The following is a 23,360-nucleotide window of genomic DNA, read 5'->3' as shown; positions in this document are numbered from 1 at the left end:
ATGTCCCAGTGAACTGTGAGGAATCTGAGTAGTGTGTTTGAAGTCTCCAGGCCATTGTCATGCAACTTAAAGGCTTGTTTGAGGATGCTTCAAGCTCCCAGACATCTCTACTATGTCCCTTATATCTCTGGGTATGAGCTCTTAAGGGAGCTCTTGGTGGTGGAGATTTAGAGCTCAACCTCCAAGATGGAGTTATGTGATCTAGCTTAAATTTTACATTCCCAGAGGACCTTAGGTGATTCTGAAGTGTAGCCAAAGAGAAGGCATGTTTTACATGCATTTTTTTCCCCCTTAAATCTTTATGACAAGCCTGTGAAATTGGATCTGTCAAATTTAGGACTCAGGTATATGAGTGACTGATGTGGTGACATACACCTGTAGTCCCAGTTACTGTGAGGTGGGAAAATGGCTTTAGCCTGTGAATTTGAGATCAATAACATAGTAAGACCCCCATCTCAAAGTTGGGCAGGTGAATGAGTGAGTGGGTGCTGGGGCTTGGGCTTTGACAGAATATCAGCAATTAAGGACTTCCACCTAGTGATTATGAGACATTGTCAGTGTTGGCAATCGGCACAATTTCACAAAGATTAAAATGTGAAAAATAGCTGGTTGGTGATGGCTCACACCTTTAATCCCAACACTTGGGAGGCAGAAGCAGGCAGATGTGAGTTCCAGGAGAGCCAGGGCTATGCCGAAAAACCCTGTCTCGAAAAACAAAACCAAAAAAAAAAAAAAAAAAAAAAGTGTATGTTAGAATTGATAAAAGCTAGATTTAAGTGGCACATGCCTGTAATTCCTGTATTTTGTAAATTCAGGCAGCAGTATTTATTCTAAGTTTAAGGCAGCCTGAGCTACTACTATTGACTGACTCAAGAGGGCATGGGAAAAAGAAAAGAATTGGTAAGGTAGTACCTCCCTGTGATGAATTGTTAATAGAGAATGTGAGTAAATACCAAGCACCTTTCTGAATACCTTTCTTTTTGTTTTGAGATATTATCCCAGTATAGTTCTATTTGGTCAGAACCCACTTTATAGATTAGGCTGACCTTGAATTTACTAAAATCATCCTGCCCCTGCCTCCCAAGTGCTGAAATTACAGGGAAATGCCACCATATCCAGTCATAAACACTTTGGATTTAGTTCTTTCCACAAGCCAGGGTTTGTGTTATTATATCTCAAACAATTGAGTTGATGCATTGTGTCTACATTTTACAGTGAAGAACCCTGAGTCACAGAAACTAAACCATTGATCTCTGAATCTCAGTTTGCCCATATAGCAAGGTTGGGTCTGGTGGCATTGACATGAGATATTATTTAGGAGAGGAAACCCAACTCTAAACTGTCTCAGACCCTTGAAAATTTCTGTAGGGTACCTAGAATCAAGGTGGGTAAAATTAATCAGTTTACTTGTAGCTAGGAGTGGGTGTTAGTATTTATTGCTCAGTAGCTCTTAGTCTTTTTTTTTTTTTTTTTTTTTTTTTAAAGGTTTCTCTTGTAGCTTTGGAGCCTGTCCTGGAACTCACTCTGTAGACCAGGCTGGCCTCTGCCTCCCAAGTGCTGGGATTAAAGACATGCACCACCACCTTCCAGCTAGTAGCTCTGGGTCTTTAATTCCCAAATAGACCAATATGTTTAGAAATAGAAGATTGAGGGTGTTGTGGGTGTACCTTTAATTAATCCCAGCACTTGAGAGGCAGATGCAGGCGGATCTCTGAGTTCAAGGACAGCCTGATTTACACAGAGACCCTGTCTCAGAAAAAAAAGAGAATAGTTGACTCTTCCAGTTTCTTTCTACCTGTGTTACTGTGTCATGTAGAAGGCAGAGGAGACTAACTTTTTTTTAATATCCCTATCTGCCTGTAGATGGATGGAGAGGGGTTACTTAACGAGGAATTGCCAAATTGCTGGGAGTGTCCAAAGTGTTACCAGGAAGACAGCTCGGAGAAAGCCCAGGTAAAGGAAATGTTCGGTCTGGTAGGTTGCTGTGCACTGGACTTTACAATAGTATCCACGGGCTTCCTCTAACCTGAGGATCCCCCCCCCCCCCCGTTTGTTTGTGGGGTGTTTTTTTGTTTTGTTTTGTTTTGTTTTTTGCTCTTGGTTTGGTTTGGTTTGGGGGGGTTTGTTTGTTTGTTTGTTTTTACTTTTTTTTACTACTTGAATACTATATGGTTCGCTTGGGCTTCCTGATGTCCTTTTTATTCTGTAGGGTACTAGAAAGGCAGGAACCATTCCTGGGCTATTGAGTGGAAGAACTAGGTATTCAACTTTGTCCTGAGGGAGGCAGGCTTGGCCTGTGGTGCTGTTGCATACTGGATTTATACACTAGAGTTTCCGGTTAAGCAGGTTTACATTTTTTTCTCATCTTTACCTCTTTGTCCTTACCTGCCCCATGCACCCAAATGGGCAGTTCAGAAGCAATTCCAAAGCCACTCCACTAGAAAGAATGGGGACCAGCTTCATGACCTTAGTCCAGGACAGCTAAGGTTGTTGCCCTAATGGTCACCAGTAACATCAGAGGGCCAAAAGGACTACTATGATTATTCATGCTGGCAAGGCTGGACCTGCTGAGGACACAGCAGGAGATGGCTGCCTTCTGTCAGTTCTTCAAGAACCCTAAACAGGCATGAGGAAGAAGCATGAAGGAAATTGCTTGACTTTATTTTTTCCTTCTACTTGCGCTCTGGGGCAGTTGAAATTTTAGTGTTGTTTGTTTGTTTTTGTTGTTGTTTTGGTATTTTGAGATAAGGTTTCACTATGTAGATCAGACTGGCTTTGAACTCACAGAAATCCAACTGCTTCTGCCTCCCCAGTGCTGAGATTAAAGGTGTGTGCACCGTGCCAGGCTGGTTAATTTTTTTGTTTGTTTTTGTTTGTTTGAGACAGGGTTTCTCTGTGTTGTTTTGGTGCCTGTCCTGGATCTCGCTCTGTAGACCAGGCTGGCCTCAAACTCACAAAGATCCGCCTGGCTCTGCCTCCCGAGTGCTGGGATTAAAGGTGTGCGCTACCACCACCTGGCCTAGTTGAAATATTTTTGAGAATGAGGGTTTGTGGGGTTGACTACTCCCAAAGTTCTCGTTCCATGTTCTTGAACTAGTAGCTTTTGAATTTGTCTTCATTGGTGCAGATGAGGATGGCAAATGCTGTTTCTATTGTATTTTAATATGCTATGAAAACTAGCTCCAGAACAAAGATGGTCATTTCCTCCATAGTGACCAAGAATGTAAAGAGCAAAAGAAAACAGACCAGGACTGTTGCTGGTGATTGAATGTCTCCTAGGAGTCGTGAGATTCTTCACCATAATCATAAGCAGATCTCTGAAGTGGCAGGTTTCCTCCTGGAGAGCTGAATTGAGATACTGTAGAGTTGACAGCTGAGAGGCAGTGAAGTCTGGTACTCTCTCCCCTGCTTCTTTGTCCATGGTTAGATGAACTGCTTTTCTTTCATCAACATGGATACATCACTTGATTGTGAAAAAGCTAAATTAGAGACTATATAAATATAAGTTATACGAAGAGTTAAGTTGTATATGCTAAAATAGTATTTTTACCCAAAGACATACCCAAAAATTGAGGTGCAATGAATAAGGTAGGGTGCAGAATCAAGAAGCCTTATGTTCTAGATTTTATTTTTCTATACTTGACACAAACCTTTTCTCACAGACCGGTTTCCCAAGTGACAATATAAGGATTTTGTGTTCTAAAATCAGCATTCTATGGCCTGGGTGTGAGTTCAGTTGCTGATCTTGGCAGTCTGAATCACAAGGCTCTGAGAAAATGACCCCCTTAAGCAGCAGTGACCTGGCTTCTCTCAGGTTTCCCTTGTTACTTGAGAAGGTTTAGAAAAAGGGAAGCACTACTGTTTGTTTTCTGGGCATTTTGCAGAAGCGGAAAATAGAAGAGAGTGATGAAGAAGCTGTGCAAGCCAAAGTCCTACGGCCCCTAAGGAGCTGCGAGGAGCCCCTCACACCCCCGCCTCACTCACCTACTTCCATGCTGCAGCTCATCCACGACCCGGTTTCTCCCCGGGGTATGGTGACTCGGTCATCCCCTGGGGCTGGCCCCAGTGACCACCACAGTGCCAGCCGGGATGAGCGCTTCAAACGGCGACAGTTGCTGCGGCTGCAAGCCACAGAGCGCACCATGGTACGGGAAAAGGAGAACAATCCCAGCGGCAAAAAGGAGCTGTCTGAAGTTGAGAAAGCCAAGATCCGGGGATCGTACCTCACTGTCACGCTACAGAGGCCCACCAAAGAGCTCCACGGGACTTCCATTGTGCCCAAGCTGCAGGCCATCACAGCTTCCTCTGCCAACCTTCGCCCTAACCCCCGTGTACTGATGCAGCACTGCCCAGCCCGAAACCCCCAGCGTGGGGATGAGGAGGGGCTGGGAGGAGAGGAGGAGGAAGAGGAGGAGGAGGAAGATGACAGTGCAGAGGAGGGGGGTGCGGCCAGGCTGAATGGCCGGGGCAGTTGGGCTCAGGATGGAGACGAGAGCTGGATGCAGCGGGAGGTCTGGATGTCTGTCTTCCGCTACCTCAGCCGCAGAGAACTTTGTGAATGTATGCGAGTGTGCAAGACGTGGTATAAATGGTGAGCAGGGACACAGGGGGTCAGGAATAAGGGCAGGGGTATAGGTGGCAGGTCTTCTGTATGAGAGCTGCATGCACCTTGATATCTGTAAGCATGTCAGGTCTTTTAAAGAGTAAAGGGACCTAGTCTGTGGGAGCTGTTGAAGATGTAGTCCATTGTACCTGCAGGTGTTGGGGGATTTGACCCTTTGCCTCCTCTCCCTGCTCTTTTTCCCTGTCTCTTTGCTGGGGAAAGGCAAAGGGATTTAAGGGATGCATTTGGATGATTCTGAAATGTAGGGTTTCAGAGGTTGTAAGCCTCTCTTCTCTCCCCTAACTTACCATGTGCTGCTTGTGAGTATGACAAGCTACGTAGTGGTCCAGTGTTCATGACAGGATTGCACCAGGAGGAATGGGCAGACTCTCCAAAATGAATTTGAAGGTGCTCCAAATCTTCCGGTTCTAGTACTCTCTGGTCTCATCGTCTATGTTCTGCTTCCAGTTTGAATTATCCCCCAAACCTGAATCATTCATTTTTTCAACAAACAGCCCAGTTCTGAAGCTGAGACTTAATTACCCTTCCTAATGGACCATGTCTCCTCCAGTTGGACAGACTTAGTGGGGACAATCCCTAGAGCTAATGATTGAAGAAATTGCTGTGGGGCATTGTGAGGTTTACCATAAGGGTGTATAATTTTTATTTTGGTCACATTCTATTACTGTTCCCAAAATTTGGTGTTCTGACCAGCAGTATATTGGGAAATTTTTGGAGTATAGTAGTACAAAAAGAGGGTGTGGGGAAGAAAGGAAAGCGGATCCCCAAGCCTGCTGAATCAGAGCCTCCAGCATGGGTCTAGCAGTGTATGCTGCATGTTGTGTATTTGTTTATTTAGAACACCTGCCATTGACATTTGGTGTGCCATAAATGAGATTTTGTCAGTCTAATAACTTTGCCAATACAAAGCTATTTCTTGAGTTAGAATTAATGTGTGATCTGCTCAAATTCTCTTAATTTCTTTTTGTCAAGTAAGTGGTCCTATCAGGCTCTACTCCTTGGTTTTTCAGGCCAAGGCACACAAGGCTCCTGTTACATACTATCTCCTTGTGCCCTGCCATACAGGCTGAGCTCAGAGGCAAGGACTATAACATTAAATAGAAGCCTGCATGGCGTGCTGCTCTCCGTAGACTGCAGTAGAAAGGCCTCTGCCTTTCAATTTTGGACTGGTCTGGCTAGAAGTTGTCAAGCTAGCAGGGAAGCATATGCCTGAGTGTGGAAGGGGGCTGTCTAGACTAATAGAGAGCCTTGTTTGGCCCGAGACAGTAATAGGCTCAAGGCAAGATGTGTTGTGGTGGTGCTCAGTAGCATCCTTCATCTTCTTCAGCTGCAAGTGACAAGGGAAAGGAACAAGCCAAGGAATTCTAGGCAGTAAGAAATCAAGGGATTTGAAAATTACAAAAACTATGGAAACTTATTTATTATCTTGTCACCAAGTTAAGAATTAAAGTATTTTTTTAATTGTTTAAATGTTCCTGTACACCTTTCAACAGAAGCCATACTGTTTTAGTGCAAAGGAAGGGAAAATAAGCATACTGTTGTGTGGACTGGCAAAACCATGCCCTGATTAACCTAGATTTCAAAAATGTCTAGTTGTTGTAAAGAATACCACAGTGTTTTCCTAACTCTGAGACACAAAATGACAGTGATCCTTGGTTTTCTATAGGAGAAGTTAGAGAAATGGTCTTCAGGTATTCTGCCTTTACCAGAAGCCTTCTAGCAGAGTGCCTTTGACAGGAATATCAAGTTAGTTAAATTCTCTTCCCTCTTACAGGTGCTGTGATAAACGACTTTGGACAAAAATTGACTTGAGTAGGTGTAAGGCCATCGTACCCCAAGCTCTCAGTGGGATCATCAAGCGGCAGCCAGTAAGCCTCGACCTTAGTTGGACTAACATCTCCAAAAAGCAGCTGACGTGGCTGGTCAATAGGCTGCCAGGTAGGTGAACAGCCAGACCTGCTACTGTCCTAGAGGACCGTCAGGGAACATTAGACTATGGTTAGCACTGCTTAGAACTGATGCAGTGTGGTTTAAGGCACTAGTCTTGTACCGTGGCTATCTTTCCAAATAATGAGATATCCAGGGCCACTATGACTGCCAGTCTCTGAGGCATTGCTAGATTGGTGGTGACTGCACTAGATGCAGAGAATGATTGGGTTGCTGCTGCCAGCTCTGTGCATTTCCTGAGCATAGAAGAGGAAATTTGAGTCAGACTTTGCCTCCATCAGCCCCCTGTTAACCCTTTAGCATTTTGAGGTCCCAGAAGAACAGAAGCCACACCACATCTGTTGCTCTAGTAGGAACTAAAACAGTTGGGTCTTTATTTTTCTTTTTATGTGTATGAATGTCGGTGAGTGTACATTCGTGTGTACATATGCATTAGAAGTTGATACCAAGAACCTCGAATCACTCTTTGACTTCATACATTGAGGTAGGGTCTGTCAGTCACACCCTGGAGCTTGCATAAGATATAGCTAGTCTTGATACTCAGTTTGTGGAAATCCTATCTCTTCAATGCTGTAATTACTAGCAGGCTGCCATTTCCATCTGGCATTTATGTGGTTTCTGGGGATATGAATTCTGGTCTTGTTAAGTAAGTACATTGGTAAGTACATTTAACTGCTTAGCCATCTCCCTAATCCCACCCCAGCAATTGGTTTTTTTGTTTGTTTTATTTTGAGATGGTCTCAATTGGTGCCCTTAAACTATGCAGAGCTCACAGAGATCAGCCTGCCTATGCCTTCTAAGTGATGGGATTAAAGGCATGTGCTACCACGCTCAGCTCTAGCAATTAGTTATTTTGTTTTGTTTAAGGGTTTTTTCTTTCAAGACAGGGAGGGTTTCTCTGTTTAGCTTCGGCTGTTCTGCAACTCAATCTGTAGACCAGACTGGCCTTGAACTGAGCGATCTGACTGCCTCTGCTGGGATTAAAGTGTGCACCGTCACCACCCAGTTTTCCAGCAATTGATGTTAACACCAAAGTAAAAGCTATAACTTGGAGGCCTAGTCACCATGACAAATCTTTGGACTTGGGTACTAGATTAGAACATAATCCTTCTCTCCCACTAGACTGGAGATTCATTTCATTTGCCCAGAACAGCTGGTAACAGAAGCTTTGAATTCTGTGTGTGCAGAGAATATTGTATGTCTGTTTTCATTTGTTGCAGGACTAAAAGACCTCCTCCTAGCAGGCTGTTCCTGGTCTGCAGTCTCTGCCCTCAGCACCTCCAGCTGCCCCCTTCTCAGGACACTTGATCTTCGGTGGGCAGTAGGAATTAAAGACCCTCAAATTCGGGACTTGCTGACTCCACCCACAGATAAACCAGGTATGATCTGGGCCTGCCTGCCTATCTGTGTCTGTCTTGGAGGTAGCTTTCTTTTTGGATAGACCTTGAAACTAAGGTCTCAGAATTAAACTGTGGAAGAATAGAAGAGTACAAGGCTAAAGTACAAGCAGATAACTCCCACAAACAGGAGGCAATCCATTCTATTAGTTTGGGCCCAGAGAGCATAAACCTCAGAAGGCTTCTGGGTCAGACTAGGACTCTGAAGGCTCTTTGCACACTGGATTGTGAGAAGTTTTGGAAGGCCCACTCCACACATCACTTGGAAGTGGGACATACAATCTGACAATGAGCACTCCCTATGGCAAAGGCTAAGTGTGTCCTAGCAAGCACATAGCTGCTGCCACCTTGGGGCTTGGTAGAGAATTTAAAGTTTTGATCTAAGCTTTTTTTTTTTTTTTTTTTTTTTTTCCTTTTTTTTCTTTTCAAGACAGGCTTTCACTATGTAGCCTAGCTGTCCTGGAACTCACTATGTAAACCAGGCTGGCCTTGAACTCACTGAGATCCACCTGTCTCTGCCTCCCGAGTGCTAGGATTAAAGGCATGTGCCACTACCACCTGGCGTAAGTTCTTTTTTTGCCTGTGCAGGTCAGGACAATCGAAGCAAGCTCCGGAACATGACCGACTTCCGGCTGGCAGGCCTTGACATCACAGATGCCACTCTCCGACTCATCATTCGCCATATGCCCCTATTGTCTCGACTCGACCTCAGTCACTGCAGCCACCTTACAGATCAGTCCTCCAACCTACTCACTGCTGTCGGGTCTTCCACTCGATACTCCCTCACAGAGCTCAATATGGCAGGTATGCCTCGGTCTTTATGCTTGGGATATTAGGTGATATCCATGCTTTCTGAACTAAACCATGCTTATTTATTGATTCACATCAGCATGGGGATAGAGAGCTGGTTCAGTGGTCCCCACCCCCCAAGTCTGGTAGCTCACAGCCACTTGTAACTCTAGCTCCTGGGGATCTGACATCTTCTAGCCTTTGAACACCTACACACACATTGGCATACACACAAAAATAAATCCTTTTTGAAAATTCACAGCTAGGCATGGTGGCACACACCTTTAATCTAATCCCAGTGTTTTTGAAGCAGAGGAAGATGGATTTCTTGAGTTTGAGGTCATCAAGGTGTGCATAGTGAGACCATGTCTCAAAAAATGAATAATTTTGAAAATGTACAGATGGGCCAGGTCGTGATAGCACATGCCTTTAATCCCAGCACTTGGGAGGCAAAGGCAGGCAGATCTCTTTGAGTTTGAGGTCATCCTGGTCTACAGAGTGAACTTCAGGACAGCCAGGGCTACACAGAGAAACCTTGTCTCCAAACAAAAAACAAACAAAAATACATGCCTGGCCAGTTGTGGAGCTACACCCCCCTTTTTTTTTTTTTTTTAAGGATTTTTTTTTAAAGATTTATTTATTATGTATACAGAAGAGGGCACCAGATCTCATCACAGATGGTTGTGAGCCACCATATGGGTGCTGGGAATTGAACTCAGGACCTCTGGAAGGGCAGTCAGTGCTCCTAACCTCTGAGCCATCTCTCCAGCCCTGGCACACCCCTTTTTAAATCCCAGCACTTAGAGGGCAGATCTCTGTAAGTTCAAGGCCAACCAGAGCTGCATAGAGACACTGTCTCAACAAAAACAAAAAGTTTACATCTGCAGTAGAACAAGAGATTTCTATTCCTCTTTTACCAAAAAGATCTAGGAGGCAGGGTATAAACTTAAGTGCTTGCATGTATGACTGTCATCTTCTGTAGACTGCCAATGGCCCTCGGGCTGCTGAATTGTCCATGGTACTTGGAGGAAGGCAGTGAGAGCCACAGTACATATGGCACCTCTGGTCTCTCAGCGTGTGACAAAAATGGGCTTTGATTTAGCATTTTGGAGAAGGATAGAACTGAAGGCAAAGGTGGGCATCTGTGGCTGCATGTTTATGTTCTTTGTTCTCTTGGCCATGTTGCCCACAGGTTGCAATAAATTGACAGACCAGACCCTGTTCTTCCTAAGGCGAATTGCTAATGTCACCTTGATTGACCTTCGAGGATGCAAACAGATCACTAGAAAAGCCTGTGAGCACTTCATCTCAGACTTGTCCATCAACAGCCTCTACTGCCTGTCTGATGAGAAACTGATACAGAAGATTAGCTAAGACATGCTCAGCCCGGACTGAACAGGAAAATCTTCCCCTGCCTTCCCACCAAGGAGAGTCTCTCCCTGCTGCAGGCTCTGAGGCCAATGACACTCCCTTCTCTGCTCTCTTCTCTGAGCCCTTCTCCCACAGATGGAGCAGAGAGGATGGTGGACACCAAGGTCACTTGCCTGCTCCTCTCCCTCCCAAGGAAAAGAGAGGAGAGGTCGATCAAGGAGAAAGCACAGGCTGTGCTGTCCCGGTGCCTGCTTGCTTGCTCATCTGCCAGCTGGGAAGCTGGGCTCGCAGTTTTGGGGAATTTGTGCATCTTTCACCTGCACTGGGCCAAGAGCCCTTCCTTCTCACCCATGGTCCCCCAGCAGTGCCTGGTTCTGAGCAAACTCCAGGGAGGAAGGTCTGAGCAAACTCCAGGGAGGAAGGTGGCCTTGCCTTCCTGGCCAGGTTCTCATGGTGTCCGTTGCGTGTCTCTCCTCCGTTATACTCTCCCGGCTTCTGCAGGAGGGGCCAACAGCCCTAGGAATACCAGGCCTGGCAGGTCTCAATGGTGCTGTGAGATGTCTGAAGCTTTGCTCCATGTCTGTGCTAGCCCTTTTTCTTTCCCCTGGGCTTGATGCTGTCCAACACTCATGCTCATTCACATAATATAGTCCCCATTCTACCATCCCCCCCTAAACTTCTCCACTAGTCTCTGAGTTGTTTGTTGCACTTACTGGGGTTATTAAAAGCTCTTCCAAGGAGCTGGAACTGTACCCCCAGAGATGCTCCATTTCATTGCCACTCAGGCATATTCTAAGACAGGCATCATCTCCCCTCCCCACCCCAATGCCTCCCACCAACTGCCCTTTCCATGTGTCCTTTCCTGCCTGAACAGGGCTTTCCTAGAATGCGTGTCCTCCGAAGGAGCAGCCCGTTTCCTCAGGTTGGAGGAACAGAGGACTGGTTGAGTCCCCACCTGCCTCCAGGCCAGGCTCCTCTAGGCCTCTGGTTTAGTGTAGCCCTCTGAGCCCAGGCCTGTGTATAGCCTAGCAGCTCACTGACCTGGTGCCTTTTAAGGGGAGTCCTGATTGGAAGCCAGTCACCTGCCCTCTGCCTGCAGCCTTGGAAGTGTGTGTGCATGTGCCTCTGTGTGTCTGGCTGAGTGTGCTGAATTGTGTGCAGGGAAGGAGGGGAGCATGATGCCTCCTGCTCCACCACCCTTCTTCAAGCCCCATCAGCTGCCCCCTTTTACTTTGCATTGAACGGCCTGTCCAAAGATCCTCTCTCTAGGGCAGCAGAGAGCTTTTTGCACTTTAAAAGAAAGAAAGAAAAAATGGTCGGAATTATTCTGGGTCAATATTTAGAGTGTGAGGAGATGCTCAGCAGAGGCCTGTGGCCAGAGTTTGTCAGTGATACATGCAAATTTGCACTCTGCTCCCCATCTGTAGGAGATTGATAGCACAGCCTTGCCCCGCCTTCTCTTCCCCAGCTGTACCCCTTCCCACTTCCCACCCCATTTCCTGTGACCCAGCCTCAGGCTTTCCTAAACTCCATCAGGAAGGGACAGAGCCCGGGCACCATGAGTCTGAAGTGTGAACAGCCCAAGGAGAGATGCTAACTGCACCCTTGCCACTGCCAAAGCAATAGAGGCAGAAGCGTCCCCTCTTTGCCACCTAGCCCGGCTTTGACCCTGGCATTAACCAGACTTTTTCCAGGAAAACTGGGCTGTGGCAAGGGGGTGGCATTGTTTCTTCCAATCTGCTGATTCTCTTGGCTGCACCTAAAAAAACAGCAGTCTGCTCCCATGACCCTCTGCCATTCCATTGGTCTTCAGGACCCAGAATTCTGGGGCTGAAATGTTGAGGAAATGCCAGTGACTTATTCCAGAGTGCCTCAGTTAGGGGAACTTCTGTAAAGAACCCTGGGTGTTGAGCAAAAACCTTATTAATATTATTAATGACCTATAATTAGAAGCTTCCTGCCTTTTTTTTTTTTTTTTCTTCTTTTTGGTTGCTCCTGTGGAAAATACTAAAATTACTAAGTTTTGTTTGTCGTCTTTTTATAAAAGGGGAGGTGGAGAGACCCCTTCAGAGCAGGGATTGTGCCGGGAGAGTGCCTCTGACCTTTGGGACAGTTCATCCACAGAAACTTCTAAGCTGGCGGCTTGTCTGGGGTTTGGAAAAAGCCAATGTTTTACCACACAGATTCGTCAGCTGAAAAGGGAGCTCAGGATGGCGGCAGATGGATTGATGCCCTTGCTGGGTCTTTCTTTTCCTTAGGACTGTGAGGGAGAATGGTTTTTAGAGGCGAGGGTTGGTCCTTGCAAAGGAGAGAAGTGTCTCTGGGGGCAAAGAAGATGTGAGTTCATAGTCCTGCATCTACTCTTAGCTGTGGTCTTGCCAGAGCCTGGCCTCCTCAGACTGTAGGATCAGACCTCTGCCTTCATCTTTCCACATACTGGGGCAAAAAACCACAAAGGAAAGGAAGAAAATTATATATATATATAATTATATATATATAATATAAAATCACTTGGTGATTAAAAAAATAACTGCTCAATAAATAAAACTCCTAAAGTCACTATGTTTAAAGGGTTTGTTTTTTGGGGGGAAATATTGTAAATATATATTTTTCTGTTGCTTATTTAGAGTCAATCTCCAATGTTGTGCTAAGATTTTTAAATTAAATGTAAGCATTAAGGGAATGAGTCTTAGGCTGCCAGCTGACACATTGGCATTATTTTGGGTCAGGGAAGGAAGGAAGCTAGTTGGACTTTGTTTTCTAAAAGTTCCCCACTTGGTTTTAGAAAGAGCAAAGATGTCTTTCTTCTGACACTTGGGAATGGGAGATATTTGTGTAATAAAATTTTTAAAAGACAAAAAAAGAAAGAAATAGCCTCCAATGGGAAATATTTTGATTTGGTTTTCTTTTTTGTTTTTGTTTTTAAATAAAAAAGACTTTAAAAACAAAAACTAACCCCTTTCTCCTTTGGTGTATGTGTGTGTCTGAAAGGGTAAGTCAGAAGGTCATAAAGATGTGTTCCGCCAAGACCAGGGAGTGCTGGCCCCACCTCTGGGCAGAAACCACTGTGACACTGGTAAAGTCGGGGACTCAGTAGCTTTCCTAATGTCAAAAGGCAGCACTTGCTTCATTCATCAAGGAAAACGGGAACTTTTTGTGTATGATTGCAGACATGTACATATACCATGGCATGCGTGTGGAGGTCAGAGGACAGCTTGGAGGAGTCTGTTCTTGTCACCATGTGGGTTCCAGGGCTCTAACTCAGGTTGTCAGGCTTTGTGGCATGTGCCTTTACTCACTGAGCCATCTCTCCAGCCAAAAGCAAACTTTTTGTGGGGGTGGGGGGTGTGGGGGGAGTTGATTTCTCAACCTCCCTGGCTGTCCTGGAACTTGCTCTGTAGACCGGGCTGGCCTCAAACTCAGAGATCCACCTGCCTCTGCCTCCTGAGTGCTGGGATTAAAGGTGTGTGCCACCAACCCCTGACCCAAAGCAAAATTTTTAATGGATGAATCAGTATTTTATGTGCTGAGGTTATCCAACATCTCCAAAAGTAAACAGACAGTATTGGAATAATGCTTGGACATTTCTTTCAGCCCCAATAACCAAGACCAACTTCCACATTGCTAACGCCACAGACTAGGCACCTCCTTGAGGTTACTGCCAACCTGAAGCCCCCAGATGGGCTGTGATTAGCATTTACCCCCACTCTCTAACTTAACCATGTGACCAGATCTGTTGCTTACTAAGTTGAGAGCTAGTTCTCACCTCTAGACAAGCACTGCCTGCTGCCAGAAATCATCGCTGTCTTAGGAGGGTTGGATACCTACTCATCCTGTTGCCCTAAACTGACAGCAAAGGCCTGTCTAGGTCTGCTGTATACTCCAGAAACAGATGGGACATTGGATAAGTTGACAGTCAAGTTTCCTGAAGATGAGCTGTTTGGGCGCTAGCAGAGAACAGGGAATTGTCGGGTTTTCCTCCATTATATCAAACCCTTTGTTTTGTGTTCTCATCCTAGTCCAGAGGTTCTCAACCTATGGGCTGCGATTCCTTTGGGGTTTGGGACAACTTCACAGGAGTCACCTAAGACCATCCGAAAGCACAGAGATTTACATTATGATTCATGACTAGCAAGATTACAGTTACGAAGTAACAACAAAACAATTGTATGTTAGGGGGTCACCAGCATTGGAAAGGTTGAGAACCACTGTGCTAGTCCAACTCAGTAACAAGACCATTTCAGTGATTGACCGGGGTACTACTTCTACTTGAAACTTGTGTTTGAGAGATGGCTCCCTGGGTAGAGGCACCCTGCAGCTGACCTGATGTCCATCCCTGGTGCCCCTGTAGAAGAGACGCCTGCATGCTGTCCTTTACCTTCACATACAGGCAATGCCATGTACACACCCACATATACACAGTAAAAACAAAGTTGAAGAAACAAGTGACTAAGCATGCTGCCCCACCCTTTAATCCCAGCACTCTGGAGCAGAAGCAGCCTGGGCTATACAGAAACCTGTCTTGAAGAAGGAAAAAAGTACGGTGACTCATGTCTGGAACTCGGTAACCTCAGAGGCTGAGGCAGGAGGATTGATGGACATCCAAGACCACAAGCACTTTATATACATTATGACATTCCTACTCTGTCCCAGTTAAGATGGAAAATGGGCTGGGGAGATGACTCAGTGGTTAAGAGCACTGGCTGCTCTCCCAGAGGACTCAGGGTCAATTCCCAGCACCCACATGGCAGCTCACAGCTGTCTGTAACTCCAGTTTTAGGGTATCCACCCTCATATGGACATACATGCAGGAAAAAAAAACAATGCACATGAAATAAAAAAAAGTTCAAAAAGATTTCTTTAAAAAAAAAAAAATTGTCCAAAAGTGTCTTGGTTAGTACAACAGAGACTGGAACATGTAAAGATATCTCAGTGGGTAGGCATTTTTTAGACTTTTATGGTACTAGGGGGCTGTCAAACTCAGGTTTTTGCACATGCTAGGCTAGCCACATCCCCTATTTTTAAGTTGATTTTGAGATGGCCTCACTTATGTTGTTCAGGCCTTAAACTCATCACACTAGTTCAGGTTAGGCCTTGAACTTGTTATCCTCCTGTCTTGGCCTCCTGAGTAGGTGGGATTACATAGTTGTATGCATTTGAGGGCTAGAGATATCACGGTGGTTGAAAGTACTTGTTCTTGCCGGGTGGTGCATGCCTTTAATCCCAGCACTCGGGAGGCAGAGGCAGGCGGATCTCTGTGAGTCTGAGGCCAGCCTGGTGTACAGAGCGAGATCGAGGAAAGGTGCAAAGCTACACAGAGAAACCCTGTCTCGAAAAAAAAAAAAGTACTTACTTGTTCTTCCAGAGAACCGTTTGAGTTCCCCATATGCACTTCAGGCAGCTCACAGCCATCTGTAACTCCATTTTCCAGGGCATCTGATGCCTCTGGCCTCTGAGGGCACTGCACTCACTTGCAGCTACACATACCTTACAAACAATTTAAAATAATAAAAAAAAGTTTTTATTTTAGCTAGGTGGTGGTGGTGGTGCACACTTTTAATCCCAGTGCTCAAGAGGCAGAGACAGGCAGCTCTCTAAGTTGGAGGCCAGCCTGGTCTACAGAGCAAGTTCTAACATAGATAGGGCTACACAGAGAAACCTTGTCTCAAAAAGTTTTTAATTTTTTTAAAATTTACTTAGGGTTTTTTGTTTTTGTTTTGTTTTTTGGAAATAAAGGTCTCTTTATGTAGCCCTGGCTGCAGAACTCATATGTAGAACAGGCTGGCCTCAAACTCATAGAGATCCATCTGCCTCTACCACCCAAAGGCTGAGATTAAGGTCGTGCATCACTCTAATTGGGGTGTGTGTGTGTGTGTGTCCGTGTGTCCTGCATGTCTGTGTACCATGTGCATGCTTGATGTCCATGGAGGCCAAAGAAGAATCAGATCCCTGAAACTGAGTTACAGATACTGTGAGCCACCATGTGGAGGCTAGAAATTAAACCCAGGTCTTCAAGAAGAGTAACCAGTGCTCTTAATTGCTGAGCCATATCCCAACCCAATTTTTACTTTTTATTTATGTGAATAGGTGTGTGGATGAATGTGGGTTTGTTCACGAGTGCAGTGCCCTCAGAGGACAGAAGAAAGCACTGGATCTCCAGGAGCTGAAGTTGTGGAAGGTTGTGAGCTATTGAATTTGGATGCTGGAAATCCATCGCTAGTCCTCTGTAAGAGCAGTTTGTGAGTCATATACGCTCGTAACCACTGAGCCATCTCTCCAGCCTAGAGCCTGCTATTTGAAAAAATATGTGTGTGTTTATGCATCTGTTCATTCGCGTGTATTAAAGTGTGTGGGTATGTGTATGTTCAGCTGGAAGGTGTATATGTCTGTGTGCTCTGGAGCCAGAAGAGGACATCAGATCCCTTGGAGCTGGAATTACAGGTATTTGCAAGACTCTTGGCTTGTTAGACACTGGAATCTGAAATCAGTGCCCCATGATTGTTTTGTGCTGCAAATGCTCTTAACCAATGAGCTATCTCTCTAGCCTAGAGGCTTATTTTTATTTGCATAGGGCCCTTCAAATGATGTAATACTTTGGTGTTGGAGGGTGGGTCCCAATTCCTCCCAGGCCAACTTTGCTAAGTGTGGCTTGGGTACTGGCTGTAACTTACGCTCCATACCCACTGGATGCAGGGCCCTACCTCTCCCGTACATATTTCCAGGCCACAGATACAGGAGTCCAAATCAAGATGGAAAAGCCAGACAGCACTAGGCCTGACCCTGTCCAGGTTCTGATCCAGTCACCTGCCTCTCCCTGTCCTGTCTATCCCTCTCCAGAGGTTGAAAGCAGAGATCTCTAGCTGCTGATTCCAATGAGTCAGAAGGGTGCTGGGAGACAGTAATGCACACCCTGAGAGATCTAGAAAAGGAAAAGTAACAGAAGTGGAGGGCAGAAGAGAAATGAGAGAAAAGACTTTAGAGGATGCCTGGAGAACAAGTGAGACAGAAAACTCCAACTGGCGGCCAAGTCAGCTCCTCTACCCCAGAGTTTCGCACACCATCTCAGTTAACCAATGCCGACTCAGAAAGGATAAGCACTGGACGGAATTAGTAGAAGATAGCTCTCGGATCCATCCCCCACCGCACCACCACACCACAGCAAATACCAGCGAGAGGACTAAGAGACGGTAAATCGAACGTTCACACGCCAGTTGCAAGTGTCCAGTCATAGAAGGAACCGCCACGAACACCACCCAGCTAGGTTGACTTGGAGTGCAGGAACGCATGCGCGTTGGATCTGGAAGGGCGGGGCTGGGCGGGACCAAAACTAGGGGTATAGCCCAGGTCCGGAAGATCGCAGCTGGTGTCTTGGCCTCGGCAAAAACTCGAAAAGCAGGTTGGGGCTAGGGCCGGGACAGGACTGGACTGCGTGGCTTTTAAGGTCCCACGGGAGGGTGCTACTCCTCAGAAGAGAGTCGTGAGAATCTACACAGGAGCCAAGAACCTCAGTCCTGTTGGCGGGGACCTGTAATCCCAGCGTTTGGATAGCTGAGACAGGAGAATCTTGAGTTTGAGACCAGCCTGAACTATACATTGATTTTGTCTCAAAAAAAAAAAAAAAAAAAAAAATAGGGCCTGCCAGATTGGGAAGCTAAATTAGGTCCCTGGAACCCATGGAAATGTGGCAGGAATGGACAAACCTCACAAAGTTGTCTGCTCACCTTCACACTTGTGTTATGGCACACGCACCCACACATATGCACATCAAGCACACATACACAATAATAATGATTACAACAACAACAAAACAATATAAAAAGTAGAGTATGGTAGCCAGGTGGTTGTGGCACACACCTTTAATCCAGCACTCAGGAGGCCAAGGCAGGCAGATCCCTGAGTTCAAGGCCAGCCTGGTCTACAGAGTGGGTTCCAGGACAGCTAGGGCTGTTACACACAGAAATCCTGCCTCAGGGGGGGGGGGGGAGGTAGAGTAGAGTATGGTGACTCATGTCTGGAATTCAGTTACTTCGGAGGCTGAGGCAGGAGAATCAATGAACATCCAAGATCACCTTAGTCTATATAGCAAGTTTCCTCCCCCCACCCCAAACAGGGCTTCTCTGTGTAGTTTTTGTGCCTGTCCTGGTTCTCACTCTGTAGACCAGGCTGGCCTCAAACTCACAGAGATCCATCTGCATCTGCCTCCCGAGTGCTGGGATTAAAGGAGTGCACCACCACCGCTCGGCTATATAGCAAGTTTCAAGCCAGCCAAGGGTATATGGTAAGCCCCTTCTCAAAAACAAACAGATTTTTTAGGCTACATGTCTTTAGGTTTTTTTTGTTTTGTTTTGTTTTGTTTTTTGGGGGGTGGGGTTTCAAGACAGGGTTTCTCTGTGTAGCTTTGCGCCTCTCCTGGAACTCACTTGGTAGCCCAGGCTGGCCTCGAACTCACAGAGATCTGCCTGCCTCTGCCTCCTGAGTACTGGGATTAAAGGCATGTGCCACTACTGCCTGGCCAGATTTTTTTTTTTAATTAGTTTATTTATTATATAGACAATGTTCCACCTGCACACATGCATGCATGCCAGAAGAGGGCAGCAGATCTCATTATGGATGGCCCTTTGCCATCTCTCCAGCCCCCTCACAGTCAGATCATATGAAGGCAAGTAAGGTCCTCTCCTTTCAGATAACTCTAGTTTGCATGTCAAGTTAACATAAGACCAGCCAGCACACCACCAATGGTAGCATGGCTTTTATCCAAGTACTACTTGGGAGGCAGAAGAAGGAGGCTATATGAGTTCGAGGCTAGTCTGCTACATAGTAAGTTCCAGGCCAGACAGTGAAGCAACATAGTGAGGCCCTCTTAAAACGAGCACACACACACACACACACACACACACACACACACACACACACAGAGAGAGAGAGAGAGAGAGAGAGAGAGAGAGAGAGAGAGAGAGAGAGAGAATATTTGTCTTGATACATTATGTATGTGTACTGTGTGAGTACCTGGTTCCTGAGGAGGTCAGAAGAGGGCACTGGATTCCCTGGAACTAGAGTTACAGGAAGTTGTCAACTGCCATGTGGGTACTAGGAATCGAACTCGTGTCCTCTAGAAGACAGCAGCCAGTGCTCTTAACCACTGAGCCAGCCCTGAAAGGTCCTAAATTCTTTTTTTTTTTTTTAATTTATTTATTTATTATGTATACAGTGTTCTGCCTGCATGTATGCCTGCAGGCCAGAAGAGGGCACCAGATCTCATTACAGATGGCTATGAGCCACCATGTGGTTGCTGGGAATTGAACTCAGGACCTCTGAAAAAGCAGCCAGTGCTCTTAACCGCTGAGCCATCTCTCCAGCCCCGAAAGGTCCTAAATTCTATCCCCTGCACTAGGGGAGGAGGTAGTAGTTGGTTCCCATCTCTGGGGAAGCAGAACCAGGAAGATGGTCACAAGTTCAAGGCCAGTCTGAATGCATGCTGGCCCTGAGGGATGAAGCACAGGAGGCAGAATGCCCGATTCCTCTGCCCTTTGAGCATAAACATCTCAGCCCAGGAAACAGCAGGCTGAGCAAGAGCCCGCTGTGTGCCAGGAGCAGCGGCCAGTCCAGCCTAGGCTGGGAGGGGTGGGGTGGACAATATAACAGATTTGTTTAAGGGGCAGAGAGGCTAGAGACTGGAGGGGTGGAGAGTGCCAAGCTGAGAGATGCAGAGGTCAGGGCTGTTAGGTCTCCAGGCCACTGGAAGGGGGCGGGCATTTTCCTAGGCCCTAGAACAGTCTGATTCAGCCAATGGTGCCGCAATGGAGACACAGGGAGCCCGAAAAAAGGCCAGTCACATGGACGATGGCTGGTGTGTATATGGGGATCAGGGACAGGTAAAGGAAGAAAGGAATTGAAGGAGACTCAATGAGGTTTTGGAAAATGGAGGCTTCATGGGGATGTGGGAGCAGGACAGTGTGGGCTGATTGAGTTTTCAACCCTTATGATCACCCAGTGGTGATCTAAGCAGCGCTGTGTCTAGCTGAGCAGAAATGATGTCCCTCTGCCCTCTGCACTGCCAGCATCCTGGCTCAATCCAGCACACTCTGGATGCCAGACAAAGGTTTGTAGGAAGAAGGAAATGATTGAAACAGGCCTGAAAGGTCAAGTCGATAATCCACCTTCCCAACACCACCAGAGGGCAGCACCATCTCAAAGACCAGCCTCACCAGGCCGGGCCTCCTTACACAGTCCTCAGGGTCCTGGGCTTCCTAAAACTGCTTTTTCAGATCTCAGGAATCCCTGAGGGTTGCCCTGGAGACCCCCTCCAGGAAGGAGGGCTGGCTAGGGCAGTGGGTGGGGCTTGGTGGGTGGGATGGCCCATCTGGAGACCCCCTCCAGGAAGGAGGGCTGGCTAGGGCAGTGGGTGGGGCTTGGTGGGTGGGATGGCCCATCTGGAGACCCCCTCCAGGAAGGAGGGCTGGCTAGGGCAGTGGGTGGGGCTTGGTGGGTGGGATGGCCCATCTGGAGACCCCCTCCAGGAAGGAGGGCTGGCTAGGGCAGTGGGTGGGGCTTGGTGGGTGGGATGGCCCATCTGGAGACCCCCTCCAGGAAGGAGGGCTGGCTAGGGCAGTGGGTGGGGCTTGGTGGGTGGGATGGCCCATCTGGGTTTCCAGGTAGTAAGGGGAAGGCTGACATTTCCAAACCCACACTCAGACTCTGGTCTGACAAGTTCTTCAGGCGATTTTTTTTTTAAACAGGAGCTGTTCCAGAAAACCCAGGGCGGGGTGGGGCTGTGCTCACAGAGTCAGGGCAGGGCTTGGGAGAAGGTCACAGGCATCTGGTCCTGCTGGAGCATCTAGTTCTAGTGTGCTTCAACCTTCCTGTACTCCAAGACTGCAGCCACTCAGTCATTCTTCAAACATCGATGCCTGTCTCAGTCTGGTCCTGAGACGGACACGGGGGACAAGAGATGAACCAGGGCCACTGGGAGATGATTTGGTCAGTAAAGTGCTTGGTGCAAAGATGAGGAGCTTACTTCAATCCCTCGAACCCACATAAAAAGCCTGTCACAGTGACACACGTTTGTGGTCCCAGCATTGAGGTGGTGGAGACAGGTGGATTTATGAGGCTTGCTAGCTACCCAGACTAGCCTAATTGGCATGCCCATGTCCCATGTGAGAGACCCTGTCTCAAAGCAAATGAATCAGGTGCTTGGAGAGATGGCTCATTGGTTAAGGGTTTAAAGCATATCCTGCTCTCACAGAGGACTCAGGGTTCAGTTTCCAGTACCCACAGCAGGTAGTTTATAACCCCCTGTAACTCCAGCTTCAGGGGCTCCAATACCCTCTTCTTAATTCTGCCGGCACTTACACTCATGTGCACAAACCCACACTCAGACATGTATATACATGCGTAGTACACACACACACACACACATTGCTTATTTTTTTCAAGGCAGGGTTTTTTTGTGTAGCCCTGGCTGTCCTGGAACTCACTCTATAGACCAGGCTGGCCTTGAACACAGAGATCCATCTGCTTCTGCCTTCCTAGTGCTGGGACTAGAGGCATGTGCCACCACTGCCTGGCTTATAATTTTTAAGAATTAAAAATAGTCTTAAAATTAATTAATTAAAATAAATACATGAATGACTCCTGAAAATGATATCTAAGTTTGACCTGGCCTCCACAAGAACACACACTTGAATATAACATGCACTCATACCCACATGAACATGCACACATGCTTGTAACATATATGTTCACACATAAGAGAGAGATGAACCATGAAACTTCAATTACAGTGAAAGACAGTGGGTATCTCCCCCCCCCCCCCCCCCCCCGCCCATAGATCAACATTTCTGACATTTGAATGCAGACATGTAATAACATAGTGTCTGCTCTCCCCCACCGTAAAACTCACAGCAATTTATGTTTTGACTGGTGGTAGTGATCAGGGTGAAATGGAGCATGTGTACAGTTAGGGCCTGGAAGTCGGGGTAGCAGCCTCCTGCAGGAAGGAGGTCATGGTCAGGGTGAAATGGAGCATGTGTACAGTTAGGGCCTGGAAGGTGGGGAAGGCGGGGAGTCTGAAAGGATGAGCGGGAGTTGGTTAGGGAAGAAGGCAGATAAAAGGGTTTCCAGTCCAGGGGAGAGCAGAGGCCCAGAGCAGAGAACTAACAATGAGAAAGGGGATTCCCTGGGGGATGGAGGGAACCGAGCTAGAGAGAGTCACAGGGCTTCGCCATTCAAGCTTCAACTTGCAGTTTAAGAGACTGTTCGCTTAGGCAGATCTCTATGAGTTCAATGCCAACCTCGTCTAGTGAGACTTTATTTCAATATGTGTGTGTGTGTGTGTGTGTGTGTGTGTGTGTGTGTGTGTGTGTATTGGGTGTGGTGGTGCACATCTTTAATCCCAGCACTCTGGAGGTAGAGGCACACAAATTTCTCTGAGTTCGAGGCCAGCCTGGTCTACAAAGGGAGTTCCAGGACAGCTAGGGCTGTTACATAGAGAAACTCTGTCTCAAAAAACAAAACAAAACAAAACAAACAAACAAAAAACAACAAGACACTGTTCATGCACCTAATCTGGTTTGGGCAGCAGAAGATTGGGGTCCAAAGTGCCCCCTTAAGATTGACACTCAGGCTGGAGAGATGGCTCAGAAGTTTAGAATACTGAGTGTTCTCCAGATCCTGGGTTCAATTCCCAGACCCAAATGTTACATCACAACTGTCTGTAACTCCAGTCCCAGGGGATCTGATGATGATCTCTTCTAGTCTCCACGAACATCAGGCACACACATTATACACAGACTACAGACTACATACAGACAAAACATGTATACATTGAAAAAAAAAAAAAGACGACATTCTCAGCCAGGTGCCTTTAATCCCAGCTCTAGGGAGGCAGAGGAAGGCAGATCTCTGAGTTCAAGATCTGGTTTACCAGAAACAAAAGCAATACTTTCCACTCTTGGTAGTGCTGGGGGGCCTAGACCGCTGTTGTTTGGCATTAAATGGGCAGTAATTCCATCTAGATTTGAGAACAGTCATTCTGGTCAGAGCCCGCATCAGCAGGGCAGTGGTTATAGGGATCCTGAGATATGGACAGGTCAAAGGATTCTCAGGAGGCTGTAGTCATGAAGTAGAGGAGAGGGGAGGATGAGGCAGGGGTCAGGGAAAAGCAGCCTGGGTTTTGACTTGAACGTCCAGGGATCTCATCCACTGAGAGCCATCCCTCTGTCTGATTTGATTGA

At 46.7% G+C, this 23,360-nt stretch overlaps 1 protein-coding gene across 4 annotated transcripts in view; it reads left to right on the top strand.

Annotated features, from left to right (window-relative positions):
• Kdm2a (lysine demethylase 2A) overlaps nucleotides 1-12,051 on the top strand; it is an 88,832-nt gene extending 76,781 nt beyond the window's left edge. For all 4 annotated transcript variants that reach the window (XM_076556821.1, XM_076556830.1, XM_006980554.4 and 1 more), the window contains 6 exons: nucleotides 1,864-1,953; nucleotides 3,885-4,591; nucleotides 6,399-6,562; nucleotides 7,792-7,950; nucleotides 8,557-8,772; nucleotides 9,950-12,051. In XM_076556821.1, the coding sequence (XP_076412936.1) occupies nucleotides 1,864-1,953; nucleotides 3,885-4,591; nucleotides 6,399-6,562; nucleotides 7,792-7,950; nucleotides 8,557-8,772; nucleotides 9,950-10,131 (1,518 nt within the window). In that variant the 3' untranslated portion in view covers nucleotides 10,132-12,051. The remainder of the gene's footprint in view (nucleotides 1-1,863; nucleotides 1,954-3,884; nucleotides 4,592-6,398; nucleotides 6,563-7,791; nucleotides 7,951-8,556; nucleotides 8,773-9,949) is intronic.
• Nucleotides 12,052-23,360: the final 11,309 nt, after the last annotated feature.

The sequence above is a fragment of the Peromyscus maniculatus genome, chromosome 1 (assembly GCF_049852395.1).
Source record: "Peromyscus maniculatus bairdii isolate BWxNUB_F1_BW_parent chromosome 1, HU_Pman_BW_mat_3.1, whole genome shotgun sequence".
In the NCBI taxonomy this organism is placed as follows: domain Eukaryota; kingdom Metazoa; phylum Chordata; class Mammalia; order Rodentia; family Cricetidae; genus Peromyscus; species Peromyscus maniculatus.
The sequence above is the reverse complement of the archived record's forward strand: the minus strand, read 5'-3'. Positions and strand labels throughout refer to the sequence as shown.